The following is a 19,158-nucleotide window of genomic DNA, read 5'->3' as shown; positions in this document are numbered from 1 at the left end:
TGGATTTCATTTAAAATTGTGGTTTATTAAATTCCATTGGAGTAAATATTTTATTTTTTTCCATTGGAGAATTGAAGGGTTAATATTGGCTTATATTATTCACATGGAAAAGATTTAAATGAATTGCATATGCACTTTATTGATAAGGTTGAATTATATTATACTTTATTCATGTTCATAATATACACAATAAAAACAAAGTATCTTATAGTTTTTTATTTTATTTTTAAAATAATTATAAATTTCCCATGCCAAATTCATGAATAATAAATATAATATATAAAGCATTATAGAAGGAAAAGATATTATTTTTTAGAGATGAGAGGGGAAAGAGGTAAAAAAATCAGTAAATATTATCAATCAGTGATTAATGGTTAAAATATATGGTAGCATAATCACCAATAAACTTCCAATTTTTAGGATAAATTAAAATAGGTATTTTTATATTTTCAGGTGATAAACCAACAATCGTATCACTTTTAACAGTTCTTAGAGTAACTAAAGGAGCTGGGGTAAAACGCCTTAGGGAGTCTTTAAATGGGGTTTGTGGTTCCCATTTCAAATCTCCAACCAGTTTCCTGAAATTTAAATCACCTTTAAAAATTATCAAAAGTGATTTGGAAAGTTCTTCATATAATTTTGGATCAAGTTCTATCATTGCATCATAATCATTAGGCAATGTCCAATACATATTATCAATGTATATTAGGCTAGGTTTTGAGTTATTAACTGTTTCTTTTTCAGGTGTATCTAGAAGGTTTCCCATTAATTTTAAAATTTCCTGAGCAAACCATACTCCATAATAATTCATATTATTATCTAATTCTTGGGTATTATTTGTTTTTGGCAATTGACTATTATTTTCTTTGTCTGACAGATTAATATCACAATCATTTGAAATTTCACTTACATATCTATCATTATATATACAATTATTTTCTTTATTGTGATATGGATATAATAACCATGTCAAAAGACTTTTCAGATCTTTTGCAGTTGCGTCAGACACAAACCAAGGCATATTCTTGCCTCTTATTAGTATTTTGTCTGCAAGATTTGTCTTTAATAAAAAATAAACTAAGACAAGGTCAGTAAATAATTCAAATCCTGAGTTATCAATGATTAAATTGATTATTCTAATATTAGAATGGTTTATAACATGGCTACCCTTCTCATTTAAAATATTATTATATGTTTCATTCTTTGTTTTGATAAGATATTCAAATATTTGTTGAGAATCATCACATATTATATGTTGATCATATGTATGTAATTTGGTCAAAAGATTATCACTAACTTGTGGGACATTCATATTTGATAAAAACAAATCAAATTTATTACCCCATAATGAAATCTAAAAGAACAATTAATTAAATGCTATTAAAAACTTTAATACTTTCAATATTTTATTAAATATTTCCTGCAACTCTATGTTTTCCCATCCTATTTCCTCTAACATTTTTATATATTTACATAATGCATATATGCCATTAATTGAATTTTTAAAGGATTTATCTTTTGATTCAGAAAATGGATCAAAGTCTTGTAAATACTTGCTTAAATAAACTTTATAAATTATACAATATTTAGTGACCTTTTATAAAATATTTCATTGATATTCCTGTACATATAAGATTCGACAAATAAACTAGGACTTTCATACCAAGTAATATTTGAGTTATTCTTCAATAATCTTTCAAATTCCTTATTCCAAAAGTCGATGTCATTTTTATCGCTTCTAAATTTTTCAATAGCCTTATTATTTCGTAATTCATAATTTAATTTTAAAAGTCCACCATTTATTTCCTCAATATCCTTTTCAGCTTCCTTAAAACAATTATAATTATATTATAATTATAATAAATTACAATTCCATATTTGCTCCTAAAATCTTTGTTACTTCGGTTCACAAAATTTATAACCTGACCCAAAATAGTGGGTAATCGATATTTTATTATAACATATGCAAACGAACTGCAACAATTGAGATATAAATAAATATAAAATAAAATATGTATTACTCTTTATCTTTAGCAGATAGGGAATCTGGGAGGGTCATAATAATTATTACTTTCGTTGATTGGACGAATGTTGAGTTAAATTCACTTATTTTAATTGCAATAAAATAAGTTGTAAATTTTTATGAGAAAATGTAAAATAGAGTACATTAAAAATTCAAATTTGGCTTATTAAATAAGGTTTAAATTTTAAACATTTAATTCTATATCCTCTTAAAAATTTAATTATTTAAAAAATATTATTAATTTAATATTTAAAATACCATAATTAATTTATAATTATCTCCAAAGAAAAATAGAATGATATATAAATTCCAACAATATAAATATATTATCATTCATAAATTATTATTGTAGTAAAATGAATATGAAAGTTGGGGTTGATTTAAAAAATTTCATATTTGAATAAATAATTTAGTAAGTTTATTTTATAACCTTTCTCACAAAATCATTTTACATCTTTTTTTGGATAAACTTTATTTTAAATTTAACATTTTTCTTATTATGTTATTTTTATATTTTATCTTCCATATTAATCAAATATTTATTTTTGTAAAATGTATATAATATATATATATATATATATATATCTGAGATGTAAGTGAATAAGGAAATAAAATAATGTTAATTTTGATAATAATAACATAATGTCCTGGTACCTCTTAGTGAGATATACATAAAAAAAAGAATCATCAGCTTTAGTCCCACTAAGATTTGTGTAACATGCAAAAATAAAAAATTTTCTTATGAAAATAATTCTATAAAAGGTCAAAAAAAATATTTTTATCATTATTACTACATTTATATTTCAAATTTTAATAAACTCTCCATGTTCTCTTTTAAAATTATTAATATACCCATAACCATATCCGTTGATGATATACTAATTGAATTAATCTAAAACTAAAGTTGATAACTTTCGAGGGTCCAACTCATAAGGTGTTTTTTTCTTCAATTTTATAGTTTGAAGAAAATGCTGAAATATTATGTAGCTTTAAATAAAAAATTTTACGTATTTAGTGATATAGAATTCATTGAAATTCTATGTATTTTTGTTAAAATATAAATTATAATGCAATTTGGAAACATTATTAATTATTTAATTAAATAAACGATTTATAAAGTTATTAATGGATGTTAAACCCACTGAGTTACCATATAGACTTCCCTAGTTAAACGGAGACTTAACTGAGGTGTACATTGACCGTGTACTTAATTATTTTACGAACAGCACATCATGACTCTGTTAGAATTAATAAATTACTTGCTAATTTAACAGATGATGTTAAATCCAAATGTTCGGACATTGGAATTTTGGACTTTAACTTAATAATAAAAAAACTTAGATATTTAATACCTACACAAGATATAAATATATTAATTAATAAATTTAATCTAGCCTCCCAAGGCTCAAACAAAAATTTTTTGATTGGTAATTACGATTATCCAAACTTAGTAAACAATGCGTTTTTCCTGATGACAACCGTATTAAGAAAAAACTTAGGAGATATACTTAAATGATAACATAAAACATAAATTAAGCAAAAGGTGGATATAGGATGAAAGTTAGATATAGTATTAATATACATATAAATATTATCAAAGTGATTTAACATAATTTTATTATATTTCTTTTTTCGCTTACATAAATATACATAATACAAAAATAAATATTTGAATAATAAGTAAGATAAAATATAAAAATAACAATAAGAAAAAGGTTAAATCTAAAATAAATTTTATTCAAAACTGTAAAATGATTTTGTGAGAAAGATTATAAAATAAACTCGAGAAAATATTTATACAAATATGTAACAATATCAAAAGGAAATAGATAAGGTAGTTTTTATTTTCTATCTTATTTAATTCAATTGATCTTTTACGTATTAAAACCTATAATATTCAAATAATATTGTATTATATAAACAAATATAATGTTTAATACGATAACCTTTTTATTATAAACTACATTTATCAGATATTACATATCTTATCTTCCCCCAAATTCAAGTTTCGTCTATTAATTTTTTACTTACTTTTGTTCCTCGTCGGATATGGGTTTCAGGATTTTTTTAATTAAATTCCTTCTTGTTTACTAGGTTCTATTATTATCTTCACTTTATTAATTTGTTATAATGTATTTGAACTTTTCTTTTTCTTCCTCTTTGTAAGATAATTTAGCCTGTTTATTTCTATTTCCGTTATTTTTTATGAATATTTTAGTTGAATATCTATATTTTCCCTTTTCCACTTGATTAGGTTTCACTATAAATGCTTCCAATTTTTTAACGAAGAAGATATGACCCAGCTATTAATGCAATTAGTTATTTTTAGCCGGTATTCATGATTTTTTATTATATAGTTTGAATGCATCTTTCTACAAGGAATAATTTTTCTGGTGTAATAGTGTAGTTTTTTTTGTATGCTTGATTTTGTACGTTTATACCATTTGCTTTTGTCTATTAGATAAATTGTTTTCGACGTTTTGTAATGATCCTTAGGTATACGCAGCGTTTACATGAGCGGGAGGGGTAGGAACAGTTTGCATCCTTTTTTTGAGGGGGTAAGCTGCTTTAATGGGGGTAGGATATTTGGGGGTTATCTATAAATTTTGAGATGAAATAAGACAAAGTTTATTGCTGTAAAAATTAATACTTTTATTATAGTATTATTATAATACAATTAATCGACCAAATCTATATATTGCAAACAATCATACACATTGTTTTCCAAATAAACTATCCTTTTAAATATAATTTAAAAGGTTTAGATATTTCAGCTAGCTCATAATAATTAATTCATTGTAAATAATGGAGGTTTTAATTAAATTTATTATCTAAAAAATAAATTCTTTATATTCACAAAATATCGATAGTTGGTAGTAGAGATAGATTAATTTAAGTTATCCTTTATAAATTATTTGAAAAGAGTATCAATAAATAAATAGATGAAAATAATGATATAGAGACATCGCCGCCGAAGGCGGCGGGGATTTTTTAGGTGGGTAGGCAAAGGTTTTTGAAGGGGGTTTGCATCCAGTGAAAATCCTGTCATGTAGACGCTGGGTATACGCTATTGTACATACACGATTGGTCATTCCTCTCTGTAATTATATTTATTATTAGTTTCTCCTCTCGAGGTTTTGTTTATAAATGTTTGTTTTTACTTAATAGTTTGATTTTTAATATTTTCTAAATCTCACCATTTTTTTTCCTGTAATTATAATATCGTCCAAATAAACTGCTATCTTTACAATCAGCCATGTTCATATACCGAATACTTTTAGTGCTGTCTATACCAAATTAAAATTAGAGGTAGTTAGATGTTACGATATTCAATAATGCTTGTGATCATCAATATATCTTAATAAATACCAAAGTCAATCATTCTTGCGGTTAGTGTTGTTAAATGGCTCGTTTTGAGCTGATTTTTTAAAACGGCTAACTCAATATTTTATCCAGATAAATATTACGCAAACCTAAAGATTTTGTTCATAGAAGGAAAAAAGGTATAGACATATATTATCGAAATCTCGAGGCTTAGATAATATTTTCCTGAATAAAATATTAAGTCAGCCGTTTTTAAAAATCGGCTCAAAACGAGCCGTTTAACAAAACTACTCGTGGTCCTTGATATTTAGTCTCAATCCTATCGATTGCCAATTTTTTTAAAACAATTTACCTTAGTTTTGCAATACAAAGTTTTAAATGATTTGAAAAATTTTCAAATGGTAGATAATTATAAGGCCAAGGAAAATTTTAAATCGAGATTATTTATAGAATATAAAAGTAGCATATTTATTTCTGCAGTATAAAGTGATAAATAAATGTAAATTGGAATATATGCAATAAAATTTACTAATCAGTAATATTTTGGAAAATATTTTAGCCGGCATCTAGATTTTTTGGCTGTGCTTATGAATGTTTATAAAGATAATATTTAGGATAACAAAATCAAAGAATAAATAAATATACATGGAAAAAAGTTTTCAATCTTAAAAAATTATTAACTCCAACAGATAGAATTCAGAGACCTTATCCGCTATTTAAATTTCTTAAAAACTAAACGAAATAAACAGCATTATTTCCAAGACCTTACATAATTTACATTATCTAATTGTAAAATGAAGAATGATTTATTTTCGTAGGTTGTAAAAAATATTCTATTTTATAATCTTAATGTTATGATGATTATAAAAAAATTGATTACTTATATTGATCGAATAAGCAAGAAATAAATGTTCCTGAAACAAGTTATAATAAAAATAACCGAAAAAATAAAATTATTAAATAAGAATATTATATTTTAAATAAAAAGAATTCGAGTACGTTATATAAGCCTTATTAAAGTTTAGATTTAAACTGAAAAAATTCACATTTTTTATGTGTCAGCAGGGAGTAATGACATTAAATATTATAATATTAGATAAATAAATAAATGTTACATTTCTAAGGATGGGGATATTATTTATACCCCAGAAACATGAAAACAGTAATATTCTGATCTGATTCCTACTCTTAAATCAAATGTAATAAAAATAGCATACAATTACTCCTACTTTTAAGAGTTGATTGTCACTCTAAGTGTTATTATGATATATTTAATGAACCTTTTTTTTCTAAAATAAATAAAAATAATATATATTTTTTGAATAACAAATTTAATTAAGTCAAATATATTTTACAAAAATGTGCAATAATATATCATATTAAACTATATAAATATTCATTATCCATTTAACTATTATTTTTTTGTTAATAAATTTTTATGGTATTGCAAATTGTGTATCAGCCTATTATTAATTGACTATTTAAAAAAAAAGGAATATTACAAAATATTACTATCACATTTGTGAATAATTTTCTAGAAAAAAAATGCTTGGAGAATTAATCAACGATCAAATTCTATAATTGCATATTCTCCCGATATCATCCAGTTTTGGGGATACGTCTTTTCTGCGATTTCTTCAATTTGAGGAGAAATCCCCACTATTAGATCACTTTTGTTTGTTCTCATAGTTAATAAAGGGGCAGGTGTAAACCGCCTAAGTGCTTCTCTGAAAGATGTATGAGGTATCCATTGCAAGTCACCAACTAATTTTCGAAAATTCAAATCTCCCTTAAAAATTAGCAAATCGGAATGTGATAATTCTTGATATAGTTTGGGATCAAGGTCAGACATTGCATCATAGTCACTAGGAAGGGTCCAATAATAATTGTCCTTGTATTCAATACGAGATAGATCTCTATCATGTAGTGTTTTGCAATCTCTATTTTCCATCAATTGTTTTATTTCTCGAGCAAACCATTTCCCATAAAATTTCATTTCTTCCTTCATATCTTTGTCTATAACTGATATATTTTTAGGATCTTCCCCAGCCTCAGTTTTGTTTTTTACATCTTCTCTGACATATAAATCATTATATTTTTGGTGATTTTCACAATCATCTTCAGGGTTAGATAGCCAAGTTAATAGGTCAATAAAATCTTTAGCAGTTGTATCTGATACATACCAAGGCATTATCTTGCCTCTTAAAATGATTCTATCTGTATAATTTGATTTTAATAAGTAATATGCTAAAACCAGATCAGTAAATAATTCAAAACCAGAATTATCTAATATTAAATCGATTGTGCGAATATACAACCCTTTCTGGTGCAAATTATTAGTGGCACCCAGTGATCTTTCCTTTAATCTCTTTAAGTGATTTAAAACAAACTGTAAATCATTGCGCATAATAAAAGGGTCAAAAGAATCTAAATTCACTAAGGGATTTTCAACAACTTGTGTGGCATTCATATTGGATAAGGATAAATCAAATTTATTACCCCATAATGAAACCTATGTAAACATAATTATTTGCAAAATATATATATAAAAAAAACTTTCATAATCTTGTGAAATATAGCTTCCATGGCATCACTATCTTCCCACCCTAGGTTATTTAGCTTATATAAATATTCACATATTATCAATATAGCATCAATTGAATTCTCAAATGATTGATGTTTAATTTCAGAAAATGGATCAAAATCTTGCAGAAATTTGCTATAGATTGGTATTGAAAAAAATAAATAATAATATCCATTTGTTAATATATTATACCTGTTAAAAAAGGATTCATTAATTTTTCTATACATAAAGGTCTCAATAAATAACCAAGGACTTTCAAACCATAATAAATTACCATCTTTTTTAAATAATTTATCAAATTCACTGTTCCATAAAATTTTATCATCTTTATTATCAGTAATAGGCTCCAATGGTTTATTTGTTTGTATTTGATAATGCAATCTGGATAGAGCAGCATTTATTAAGTTAATATCTTCCTCAGCTTCCTGAAAAAAAATTTAAATTTATATTAAAATTTGTAAAAACTTTAAACCTTGCCATATTTTTTCCTAAATCCATCCCAACTTCTATAAACAAAATCTATCACTCTGCCTAATATAGTAGGCAAGCGATCTCGTACAGTCACATAAGCAAATGAGCTTAATGTAATTATTAAGCTTGAGAAAATTTTTATAAAATTTACTTGCGATGTTTAGCGGACAAAGGTTGAGGATAAGTCATATATTGCCGAGTTAATGTTAAAAAACATATGTTAAAAAATTAATCGTAATAATTGATTTTTTTAATGATACTTGTATTTTCTTATTTTTGTATATTATAGCATAACCATAATTATTTTATACCCCCCCTACGGGTAAAATGCTTAATTTGAAAAATATATCTTGTAAAATACATAAATTAAAAAAAGTGATTAATTCGGAATCTTTTCATGGTTATTCAGAATCTTGATGTTTTTTACGTATCCTATAAAAATTATTGTAATTTGAAATAATTAACACCTAGTGTATAATTTATTTTTGTTTTACTGAAGTTGACATTTTATATTGTTAATTTTTGTATTTTATTATATATTTTTTTACCCTAGATACATATAATTTAATATAGGAAATAAAATAATAAATACAAAAAATATCTTAAATGTACATCAAATCTTAAAACTAAACTACTTGAGTGAATTCAAACTATTTTTTTTTAAATTTAAAAATTAAATTTGAGAATTTTTATACTTATTTCTTTAACTCTATAGTATTGGTGGGTATAACTCCATATTTTATTTTATAAGTTTAGTGACTATTCATACATTAAATGCATTTAAAAACACACATAGTAACATTTTTAGCCATTATTCTTTATAGTTTATCCTTATATAAATCTTTTCACTCTAAAATAAAATTATATATTAATAATAATGATACTAGTTAGCTTTATTTTGTTTTATTCAGTATTTTAAATGCAATTATTATAGAAGAACTCTAACCATCAAATCATACATCATCTTTTTTTAAAAATATAATATTCAAAGTTAACAAATAATTAAAAGAATGTCTAAAAATTTTTGTTAGATGGATTTTTCGTTTCTTCTTTTTATACAATGCGCCACATCATATATTTAAAATATTTGGTGATTGTCACGCCGATTAAATGACATTAATATACATAAATATAATAATAAAATGATTATTAGACGATCAGACTACAAAATGGCTCTACCGCTGAATGATGTATGCATTTAAAATTAATGAATAGCCAATCAAGTAGTATATTACATCTTTGATATTCCTTTTTGTTTTATTATGCTTATCCCATATAGATATTGTCGCCCTTTTTTTATTATAATGGTGTTATAAATGTGTTTTTTTTTGTAAGCGTATTCTTATTTCTTTTGGTTTTATTTTTTTACGGCATAATATATTTCCTATTTGTGACACAATAGGATGTCTATATCACCCCCTCCCCCAAATCAAACAGAATCACCAAAATAATATGTATTATTTTAATGGTTGTTTAATGAAAGATAGAAGGAGAACGTGAAATATTTTTTTATATTTTGAGTTATATTTTTGTACACTTCTTCAGATTTTGATATTAACCTTGTTTTCCCTTTCGCAAATTATCTTTAAAAAACCTTGATCTTTTATTTGCCTTCGATAAAAAAATTTTTTTAAATGAATTGTTTTACCATTTTGAATTTTAGTTAATTTATCGCAACTGCTTTCTGCAACTTACAGAATACGCAGTAAATAAAACAAACATCAACTAACTAACTCTACTTAATTTTTATCTATATAAAGTTAGACCACATTTTCTCATACAAGTTGCTACTAAAATAAACACTAGACTTATTATATGACCCGTTATGGTCCTCTGCGTCTTATATAGAGATGTAATGGGAAGGACATGTTCCGCAGAAAATTATGGAAAAATTGGTAATTCTCTGGAAGAAAATCTTTATTTTATATATTATATATGTAATAATAATAACAAAAATGTTAGAATATCTTGCAAATTGTGTATAAACTGTTAAATAATTATTAATTTATGTTTATTACTTAGTTTATAACTGTTTTTCAAACATCAAAAATTTTTACACTGTAAGGTATTTTTATTTATCAAAACGTCCTTGATTTATTACCATTTTGAAAAATCACATCAATATTTATTTAAGTTTCTTTGCAATAGATGCCATGTAATAATTGAATATGTTAGATTCATTGTTTAAGGAAAATAATCATTTTTAAAAAAAGGCATAGGATTATATAAATATTGACATTCCCAAATATTACCAAAATGACAATATATATCGTGGTTAATTTCCTAGCAATTTGGAATTATGGATTAACTTCTCAGAAACAAGATTATTTATATATTAATATAAATCAATGTATAGGAATGCATTGCTAATGGGAGCTAAGCTTCCACTAATAAGCCAAATAATAAGGCATTGGCTTATATATAGGTTAAATAAATTAATTCAATTGTAGATGTTATGGGAGAATGATTCTATTTTAATTATAATAACCATTCATAGCTTACCGATATTGATATATATTATATATTTAACAAATATAATTTTTAAAAAAATTATTAAATTATTGTGTCATTATCAATGACATAATTTGCTATATTTCCTCATAATTTTCTTATATTTTTATAATTTTCCCATTTTTTTTTATATTTTCCACTAATCTTCTCGTGATTTCCTCAACATTTCTGGGGAAATTTTCCCAAACTTTATTATTTCGTGAAATTTCTAACTTTAATTTTATAAGTTTAAATATTAATAAACTATAAATTTTATTCATAATATTAAATTAACGACTATAACTCATATTAAAAAAAATGATTTAAATCTAATTTATTTTTAACGTCTACGGTCTAGTTTTCTATTTGTTTTGGTTTTTTGATTAGACTATAATCATCTCTACATCGGACATTAAAATTAAATAGTTAAGATCAATAGCAAGATTAAATTTTATAATACAAATTTTGAAAATTAAACATTTTAAATTTTATGATCATCGTATTTAATATATCTCTACTACTCCCTCTAGGTTTCATAAAATGATAAAAATAAAATAACAAATTAAATTTACATCAAATTAGAAAATCAAAGAAATAATTTTCTAAGAACTGTATCGTTGCTTCCATCAGATCTGTTACCTATTTCTGCTTTCATTGTGAAATTATTTGATTTTGAAACTTAGATTTATAAATTAAGGTAATATTGGTCCAAAAAAAAGTAATATATTAAATATTTGCATTGTGGACTTATAATATATTTTATTTATTCAGAATAGCTTAGTAGTATATAACTTTTTCGGATTGGATCCAAAAGTCTTTCAACTTACCTCAGAATTATTATAATGCGAACTTATTATATATATACGACAGGAAGACATGTATATCTATATTTTACGTGTTTGATCATGGCATTTTAAATTTTTGTTACATCTGACGCCATTTCATCCCCTAAAACAGGTTCCTTAAATACTTTGTAAATAGTAGGAAATATGTTAGGGGTAGAGGTAGTGGGACAAAAATGGGCGTGTAGCCTCTAGTTTTCTTTCTCATGAAGACCACATGTTACAAGAGGAATGGAAGGACATATAAAACCCAATAAACTTATTCCCGCGGTATTAAGTGGAATACCAAAGAAGTGGAATTTCAGATAATAAAGTGCTCATTAATTTACTTTCCTTAGCAACTATTAATATTAATAGATGCCCTTGGGAAGTAAATACTCGTATGAGTTTTTTTTTTTAAATGAAGAAAATATCATCCAATATTCTCAATAATCCCAATTAGGAGCAATGGTAATATTTCCTCTATTTTTAGTAATTTTTTTTTTTTTAAAAAAAAACTCAATATAAATACAAGCGCTTACTTTCCCTAGCAGCTATTTATATTAATTTCAAATTGATACTTCGCAAAATTTTCTAGGAGATATAAGTGAGATTTCTAATTTTTTTTAATTTTGTTTTTAGCCATTTAGTAACTATCCTTGAAACCCTCTTATGTAACATTAATTCAGAGTTGTTAAAGGATCTAGATATAAAAATGTGGTATCTGTATCTGTAATCTAGATATATTTTTGATTAAAATATCTGTATCTAGATATTATTTTTGACGATGTATCTTTTAACAACTCTGAACATTATTAATAATATCTTGATAACATTTATAAACCTTGAGATATTGAAATATTTTCATTTTTTTCTTCTTCTTATCTAAATTCGATGTTCACAGGTAAAGTTTAATTTGCATATATTATAAAAGCGTGTTTCAATTTTAAATTCTGATAAATTATCAAGGCTCAATATTGCAAGAGTTTATACATTATATACTCCTTCCTTACTAAATATTAAAAATAATATAATTGAGTTAACTTAAAACAGAAATATTGGATAATTTTTTTGTAAAAGTCGATAATAATTCCAAATTTTTATTCTATTTTATTTCTCGAGGAAAGGTTATAAATTTTATATATTATAATAATTAGATCTCCGTTTATTATTATTTTTTTTTGGAAAAGGAGAAAATCAATTACTCGTACCGCATATATGGTATATTTATTATATAATAACATACAATAAGCGGGAGTAAAAAAATAAGGTTAATTAAAATATGAATATTATATAGAAAATATTAAAAATATAATGTTAAAAAAAATATTTATTTTCCGTTTTATAAATTATTATTATATAATAAAAACACATTCTCACTCCCCCCCCCCCTTCCCCTTTCAATCCTTTATGTTAAAATCAGCGTTATTTTTTTTTTAAACATTATTTAAAATATAGATTCGTTCAAAACTGGGAGAAGATTTTACAAGAATCTCTTGCGAAAATTTAAAAAATCGATAAATATAATTCGTAATTGAAATCAATAAATCTTTTGATTAACTAATTTTTTATTGTATGATTAGCGATTAAAATTCATAACCAAGCAATTAATTTACATTTTCTTCCAACGAATATATACCGGAGGATTTACCCTGAATTTAGTGTAGACCTGGAGAATTTTTAATATTTAAGTTATATATTTCTTCATATTTTTGCGATTGATTTTGTCAGATCGGTATTCAAGCATATTATATATATATATATATATATCAGGGATGTGAACCCGAACCCAGGTTCAGGAAATTAAAATTGTTTGGTTGGACATTTTGAAATCATGGAACACCAGACACCAAATTGAGGACAACTCATTAAACCCGGGGTAAAATGGATCTTGTGCAGGTTCGGACCACTCTTAGGAAATCGGTTTCAATTAAGTTTCTCTTATTAAAATTTCCATTAAATGAAATTTAAAATTCTTGAACCAGGGTCCGGGCTTACATCCCTAGTGTATATATGAATGTAGGCTTTTTCAAAAATAACGAATTACAAATAAACTGGATAAAATTTATATGTACTATACTTTCAATAGAATTTACTATACTTATTTGACAGACATAACTACGAATGGTAAATTATTCTATTAGTTTGAATAGGCTTAGTGTACTTATTCCAAGAATTCGACAATTTCGTGATGAAGATTTTGAGGTTAAGTTATAATTAAATATATAAAAATAATAATATATATATATATATACGAAAAATCAATTTAAAAATAATTCTAAAATTTAATGACAAAATATGTACAAGGTAAGTAAATATATCTTGTGTTTATTTAAATCTAGAAGATTTTTGCTTTTACATGTAATTAAACATAGATACAGTTAGTTCTTTTATAAAGATTTTTTTGGTTAATCTTTTTTTTTTCATACAGATTAACAAACAACTCTATGTATTTAGGATTTATATGTTCCACAAGCAGTCAATCATCACTAACAAAAATTTATTCGCATCTTTATCACACACCCTCCCAAAAAACTATATCAGCCAATCAGGAGAGGACCGGTCATAAGATCGACTGGGCATTTTGCCCACGAGCTGTTCAGTAAAAAAAATGGGGAAAAGAGGCCAAAATAAGTTGTTTTTTTTGAAAGTCATGACTTTGCTCTTATCATATTCATATATTAAGATAAAATTTATTCTTATCATATCAATACATACCTCAAGGATTATTATTTAGATATTGCCATGCGCATGCGCAGGAATTTTCTATAGGGGGAGGTGGTGATAATTAAATCAATTTTTTGTTGGAATTATTTTAGATGTTATATAGGAATTTATTTAAGACTAAGTGATGCATGTTGCAACACGGTTCGAATTTTTATAATGGCTAACCCAATATTTTAGCCAAAAAAAAATATTATGCAAAGCTTCAAGATTTTTGTTAATGGATGTCCAAACCTTTCTGCCATCTATAAGCAAAATCTCCAAGCCTAAGTAATATCCCTGCCTTCAATCAGCTGACAGACTTTGTGCTCATGTGAATGGTTAGGATCACTCTGTAGTGGTAACCTTGGTAATCTCTTATCAGATGAACAATTGAGAGCTGCCATTGGTTTATACCTAGAATTGACATCGTGCTGGCACATTTGTTTATCAAATTTCACCAGTAGATTAGAAGGGCAGACACAGCGCTATACGACAATTAATTATGCCCATTGATCGAGGTTTCACGGACGCACTTATTCCACCATCTCGAGTCCACCATATCTAACGTAGATGGGTTAAGATGGAAGGGCAACTATTTAATGAGCCCTAGGGAAAACATTAATATGACTTGCGTCTCTTTGTTCCCTTCAATCATCAGCATCAATCTACTCCAATCGTAACCAAGATGAATAAAAAAAATTTAATTCCTATAGTCACACCCATAAACGGCTTTTATTTCGCCGAATTCAAGTTTTTAGAAAAATTAGACATTTTACCAAAGAATTCTTTTTAAACATTAGAAAAATGATTCATAAAATTTTTATAATATAATTATGGTTTTTTTTTGGGAACAAAATCATTAAATCATCATTAATTCGTACAATTCTTTTTATTTAAAATGTTACTTTAAAATATAGTTTTTTATATAAATGTTATGTTAAAAACAGTAATAAATAATAAATATAGTTTTTAATTTTTCTATACATCATTTTTATGATTTTATTATGATTTAAACAAATCTTTATATATAAAAATATATTGAGTCGGCAAAAGATTTCTGAAGGATTTTAATATGGATATATTAGATGTTTACACTGTATAAATTGATTTTTTATTAAACTGCCGTGAATAATTATTAATGGGAGGGGGGGTTAATATTTAGGAATTATTAATTTAAAGAGAATAAAAAATCAATCAATAAATACACTTAATGTTAACAAGCATTAATTTTAATTGTAAAAAAAATTGTTTTTTGAAGAAAAAAAAAATTGTTTTATTCTTCCACCAAAAAAAATACAAAAAAAGACTGTTTATTGAATGCTATAAGACAGCGTTATTTATTTATATCGTGTAACTTTGGCTAAAAATTTATGAATCTTGTGCCTTTTGTACGACAATAAATTTTATATAGTAAAAGGCTATGCCTTTACTAGTGTTGTTAAAGGGGTTGATTTGAGCCAATTTTTAAAAACGGCTAACTGAACATTATAGCCAGGACAATATTGCCGCAAGCGTCGAGATTACGCCAATAGATGTTCAATCCTTTGTGCCATCTGTTGTATTGTAGCTGTTGAAAAAAAGAAGAAATAAATTTAATATAATACATCAAATGTCAGTTATTTTCTGACAGGAAAAATAGTTTTCCTGGTGGATGGGAGGAAAACGAAATTATCACATGGGTTGTTGTTAGAAACATTCTTTGTTTGGATTTGGAGTGGAGATATTGGATGAAGACGGGATTGATTGGGAAAGAATCAATATGTTTAATATCTATAATGTTATATGTGCATAATTAAAGATGAATTCTAGTAATGTTTAGTATATTTATTTAATATTATTAGATAGGATTATTTTGGATTGATAATTTATATTTTTGAGAGTAAAGGGCATTTTTTTTATTTATTTATTTTTGTTTCAATACATCTAAGAGCAAAATCTTTAGGCTTGCTTAATAAATTTCTGGATAAAATATTGAGTTAGGAGCCGTTTAACAACATTTACTCGTCTTAATTTTTTTTTTTTGAAAACTCTAAATAGTAATAGTTTAGATTTAAAAATTGGAAATAAGTATACACCTTTTAAAGGATATTTCAAAGATATCAAAATTTTTAAAATAAGCCGGGCCGGGCCTGAAAAATTTTTTAAAAAAAAACCCGGGCCGGGCCTGAAAATTATTTTTTCTTAAATATCCGGGCCGAGCCGTATTTTTTTTAAAAATTTATAAAACATGAAACATTATATTCGTCAATTAGATATGGTTATAATGATTATATATAGTTATGATTAATATAATGTTTGGTGAAAGTTAACACTAGCTAACACTCATAATATCTTTTACATAATAAAATTATAGTTTTCTTGTCATGGAATAAATACGCAGAGGATTAGATAGATTATTATATAATATATAATATATGTTATATATTTTTATATTTTTTTTATAAATACATAGTATATATTCTCAAAATATTATTTTTTTTATAGTATCGATTTGTAATATAGTAAATATCTGTTTAGAATATAAAAAAAATAAAATATGTTAGTGTTGTTAAAAGGCTCGTTTTGAGCCGAGTTTTTTATCCAGAAAAATAATATGCAAGCCAGAAAATCTTGCTCATAGAAGGAGCAAAGGTCTAGGCATATAGTATCGAAATTTCGGAGCTTAGTCAATATTTTTCTGGCGAAAATATTGAGTTAAAATATGAAAAAATACGAAATAATGAATTTTTTGTATATACCAGGTAGAATATAATTTTAAAAAATTTCGAGCCGGGCCTAAAAAATTTTTTTTTTAAAAAAATCCAGGCCGGGCCGGGTTCCAAAATTTTTTTTTAGATATCCGACCCGGGCCGGGCCTAAAATTTTTAAACCCGGGCCGGTCCGAAAATTTTTTAATCTGGGCCAGGCCGGGCCGTACAAATGGTACCTCTGCAGGATATAATATCCAATGTCAAACCAAATAATGTATTATATATTTTAGTTTTATTATAATAATCTTTATGACAAAATTATAAGTTATTTATGTCATTAATGAAGTCAATCACTATGGATTATGAAAAATTTTTAAATACATGTAAATGTTAATACTCACAAAAATTTTTTAATCCCGGCCCGGGTTTAAAAATTTTAGGCCCGACCCGGCTCGGATATCTAAAAATATTTTTAAGCCCAGCTCGAAATTTTTTTAAAATTATATTCGACCTGGTATGCACAAAAAATTCATTATTTCGTTTTTTTTCTTATTTTAACTCAATATTTTCGCCAGAAAAATATTGATTAAGCCTCGAAGTTTCGATACTATATGTCTGGATCTTTGCTCCTACTATGATCAAAATTTTCAAGCTTGCATTTTCTGGATAAAAAACTGAGTTAGCCGTTTTTAAAAATCGGCTCAAAACGAGCCGTTTAATAACACTACATATTTTATTTTAATTTTATTCTAAACAGATATTTAGTATATTACAAATTGATACTATAAAAAAAAAATATATATTGAGAATATACTATGTATTTATAAAAAATATAAAAATGATATTTTAATTAATAAAAAATATAACATATATTATATATTTATAATATATGCATTTAACCCTTTGCGTATTTATTCCATGGCAGGAAAACTATAATTTTATTATGTAATAGATACTACGAGTGTTAGCTAGTGTTAACTTTCACCAAACATTATATTAATCGTAACTATATTTAATCATTATAACCATATCTAATTGACGAATATAATAATTCATGTTGTATAAATTTTTTAAAAAAATACGGCCCGGCCCGGATATTTAAAAAAAAAATTTTCAGCGAATCAAAATTTAAAGAATACAAAGTATCTGTATCTAACATATTTTCGGAAGTTGATTTTCCTTGGAAATTGATAACAGAACAATTGTTCGATCTAATCAATTAGAATGGTAATGAGGAAAGAGTTCTCTCTGGATGTGGCATTTGAATGAGGAATCAGAAATATCAAATTACATAGTTTATTTTCTATGGGAAGAAAGATTATATTACAAATTTTAATATGGAAGGTGGCTGAGTGGAAGAACTGCCAAGTCATGGTTCGAATCATGTGATGTACAAAAAATTTTTTAAAATTTAACATTAGAGATATATAGTCTCCATCGATTCGATTTATATAACATTAAGAGGATAGGAAAGTTGATAGGAAAAATAAAAATTAACAATAAAACGTTCATTTATAGATTACGGTAATTATATATATATATATATATTGGTGACAATCATACATTAAGTAGATTTAATTTTGATAGTAGCATGTAGAACTTTGATATAGTAAAGGTTAATTATTTTTATAATTTATAAAAATATTAAATACATAGGTTATTTCTTTTAATGCTGTTACATTTAATTTGTCGACATTTAAATAAAAAATTTTTTAACCTTTTTGGTAAGATTTTATGATTTTTTTTTAGCATTTTATAGCCATTTTGCGGGAATAACTTAGTCCTGGTATTTTCCGAAGGGCAGAACATACTCATATTAGTATAATTATCATAATTTAATAGAAAAATTAGATATTTGTGTATACCAAGTGGAACGAAGTTATAAATTTAGGCAAACTGATTAAGGGTTATAAAATCGAGATTTTGGCGTTGAAACCGCTAAAAAAAAGTCTCTATTTGACAAATAACTGCAGATAGAAACCCTGAAATTGAAGGGGCCCCAATGAACAAAATAGTTTAGATAGGGTGATTTCATATAAATATCTCCCG

At 25.3% G+C, this 19,158-nt stretch overlaps 2 protein-coding genes across 2 annotated transcripts; both read right to left on the bottom strand.

Annotated features, from left to right (window-relative positions):
• Positions 1-227: 227 nt before the first annotated feature.
• Positions 228-2,167, bottom strand: LOC135927966 (damage-control phosphatase ARMT1-like). The gene is made up of 5 exons (XM_065464255.1): positions 2,022-2,167; positions 1,869-1,974; positions 1,595-1,827; positions 1,397-1,556; positions 228-1,354 (listed from the first exon to the last, which is right to left on the bottom strand). The coding sequence occupies exons 1-5, from the start codon at positions 2,057-2,059 to the stop codon at positions 368-370; spliced, it is 1,524 nt and encodes a 507-aa protein (XP_065320327.1). The 5' UTR covers positions 2,060-2,167; the 3' UTR covers positions 228-367.
• A 4,591-nt stretch (positions 2,168-6,758) lies between these two features.
• LOC135928238 (damage-control phosphatase ARMT1-like) lies at positions 6,759-8,594 on the bottom strand. The gene is made up of 5 exons (XM_065464642.1): positions 8,554-8,594; positions 8,404-8,509; positions 8,124-8,356; positions 7,904-8,066; positions 6,759-7,859 (listed from the first exon to the last, which is right to left on the bottom strand). Exons 1-5 carry the CDS (start codon positions 8,589-8,591, stop codon positions 6,909-6,911), a joined length of 1,491 nt encoding a protein of 496 aa, XP_065320714.1. The 5' UTR covers positions 8,592-8,594; the 3' UTR covers positions 6,759-6,908.
• Positions 8,595-19,158: the final 10,564 nt, after the last annotated feature.

This window comes from Gordionus sp. m RMFG-2023, chromosome 4 (assembly GCF_954871325.1).
Source record: "Gordionus sp. m RMFG-2023 chromosome 4, tfGorSpeb1-WG-v2, whole genome shotgun sequence".
In the NCBI taxonomy this organism is placed as follows: domain Eukaryota; kingdom Metazoa; phylum Nematomorpha; class Gordioida; order Chordodea; family Parachordodidae; genus Gordionus; species Gordionus sp. m RMFG-2023.
The sequence above is the reverse complement of the archived record's forward strand: the minus strand, read 5'-3'. Positions and strand labels throughout refer to the sequence as shown.

Excerpts from the sequence above, each read along its gene's own strand:
- LOC135927966 (XM_065464255.1), bottom strand. The coding sequence starts at position 2,059 with ATGACCCTCCCAGATTCCCTATCTGCTAAAGATAAAGA. Across the intron at positions 1,828-1,868 it reads TTAGGAGCAAATATGGAATT|GAAGCTGAAAAGGATATTGA; the intron begins GTAATTTATTAT and ends AATTGTTTTAAG. Across the intron at positions 1,355-1,396 it reads TATTTAATAAAATATTGAAA|ATTTCATTATGGGGTAATAA; the intron begins GTATTAAAGTTT and ends TTGTTCTTTTAG.
- LOC135928238 (XM_065464642.1), bottom strand. The coding sequence starts at position 8,591 with ATGACTTATCCTCAACCTTTGTCCGCTAAACATCGCAA. Across the intron at positions 8,357-8,403 it reads TTAGGAAAAAATATGGCAAG|GAAGCTGAGGAAGATATTAA; the intron begins GTTTAAAGTTTT and ends ATTTTTTTTCAG. Across the intron at positions 7,860-7,903 it reads TATTTCACAAGATTATGAAA|GTTTCATTATGGGGTAATAA; the intron begins GTTTTTTTTATA and ends ATGTTTACATAG.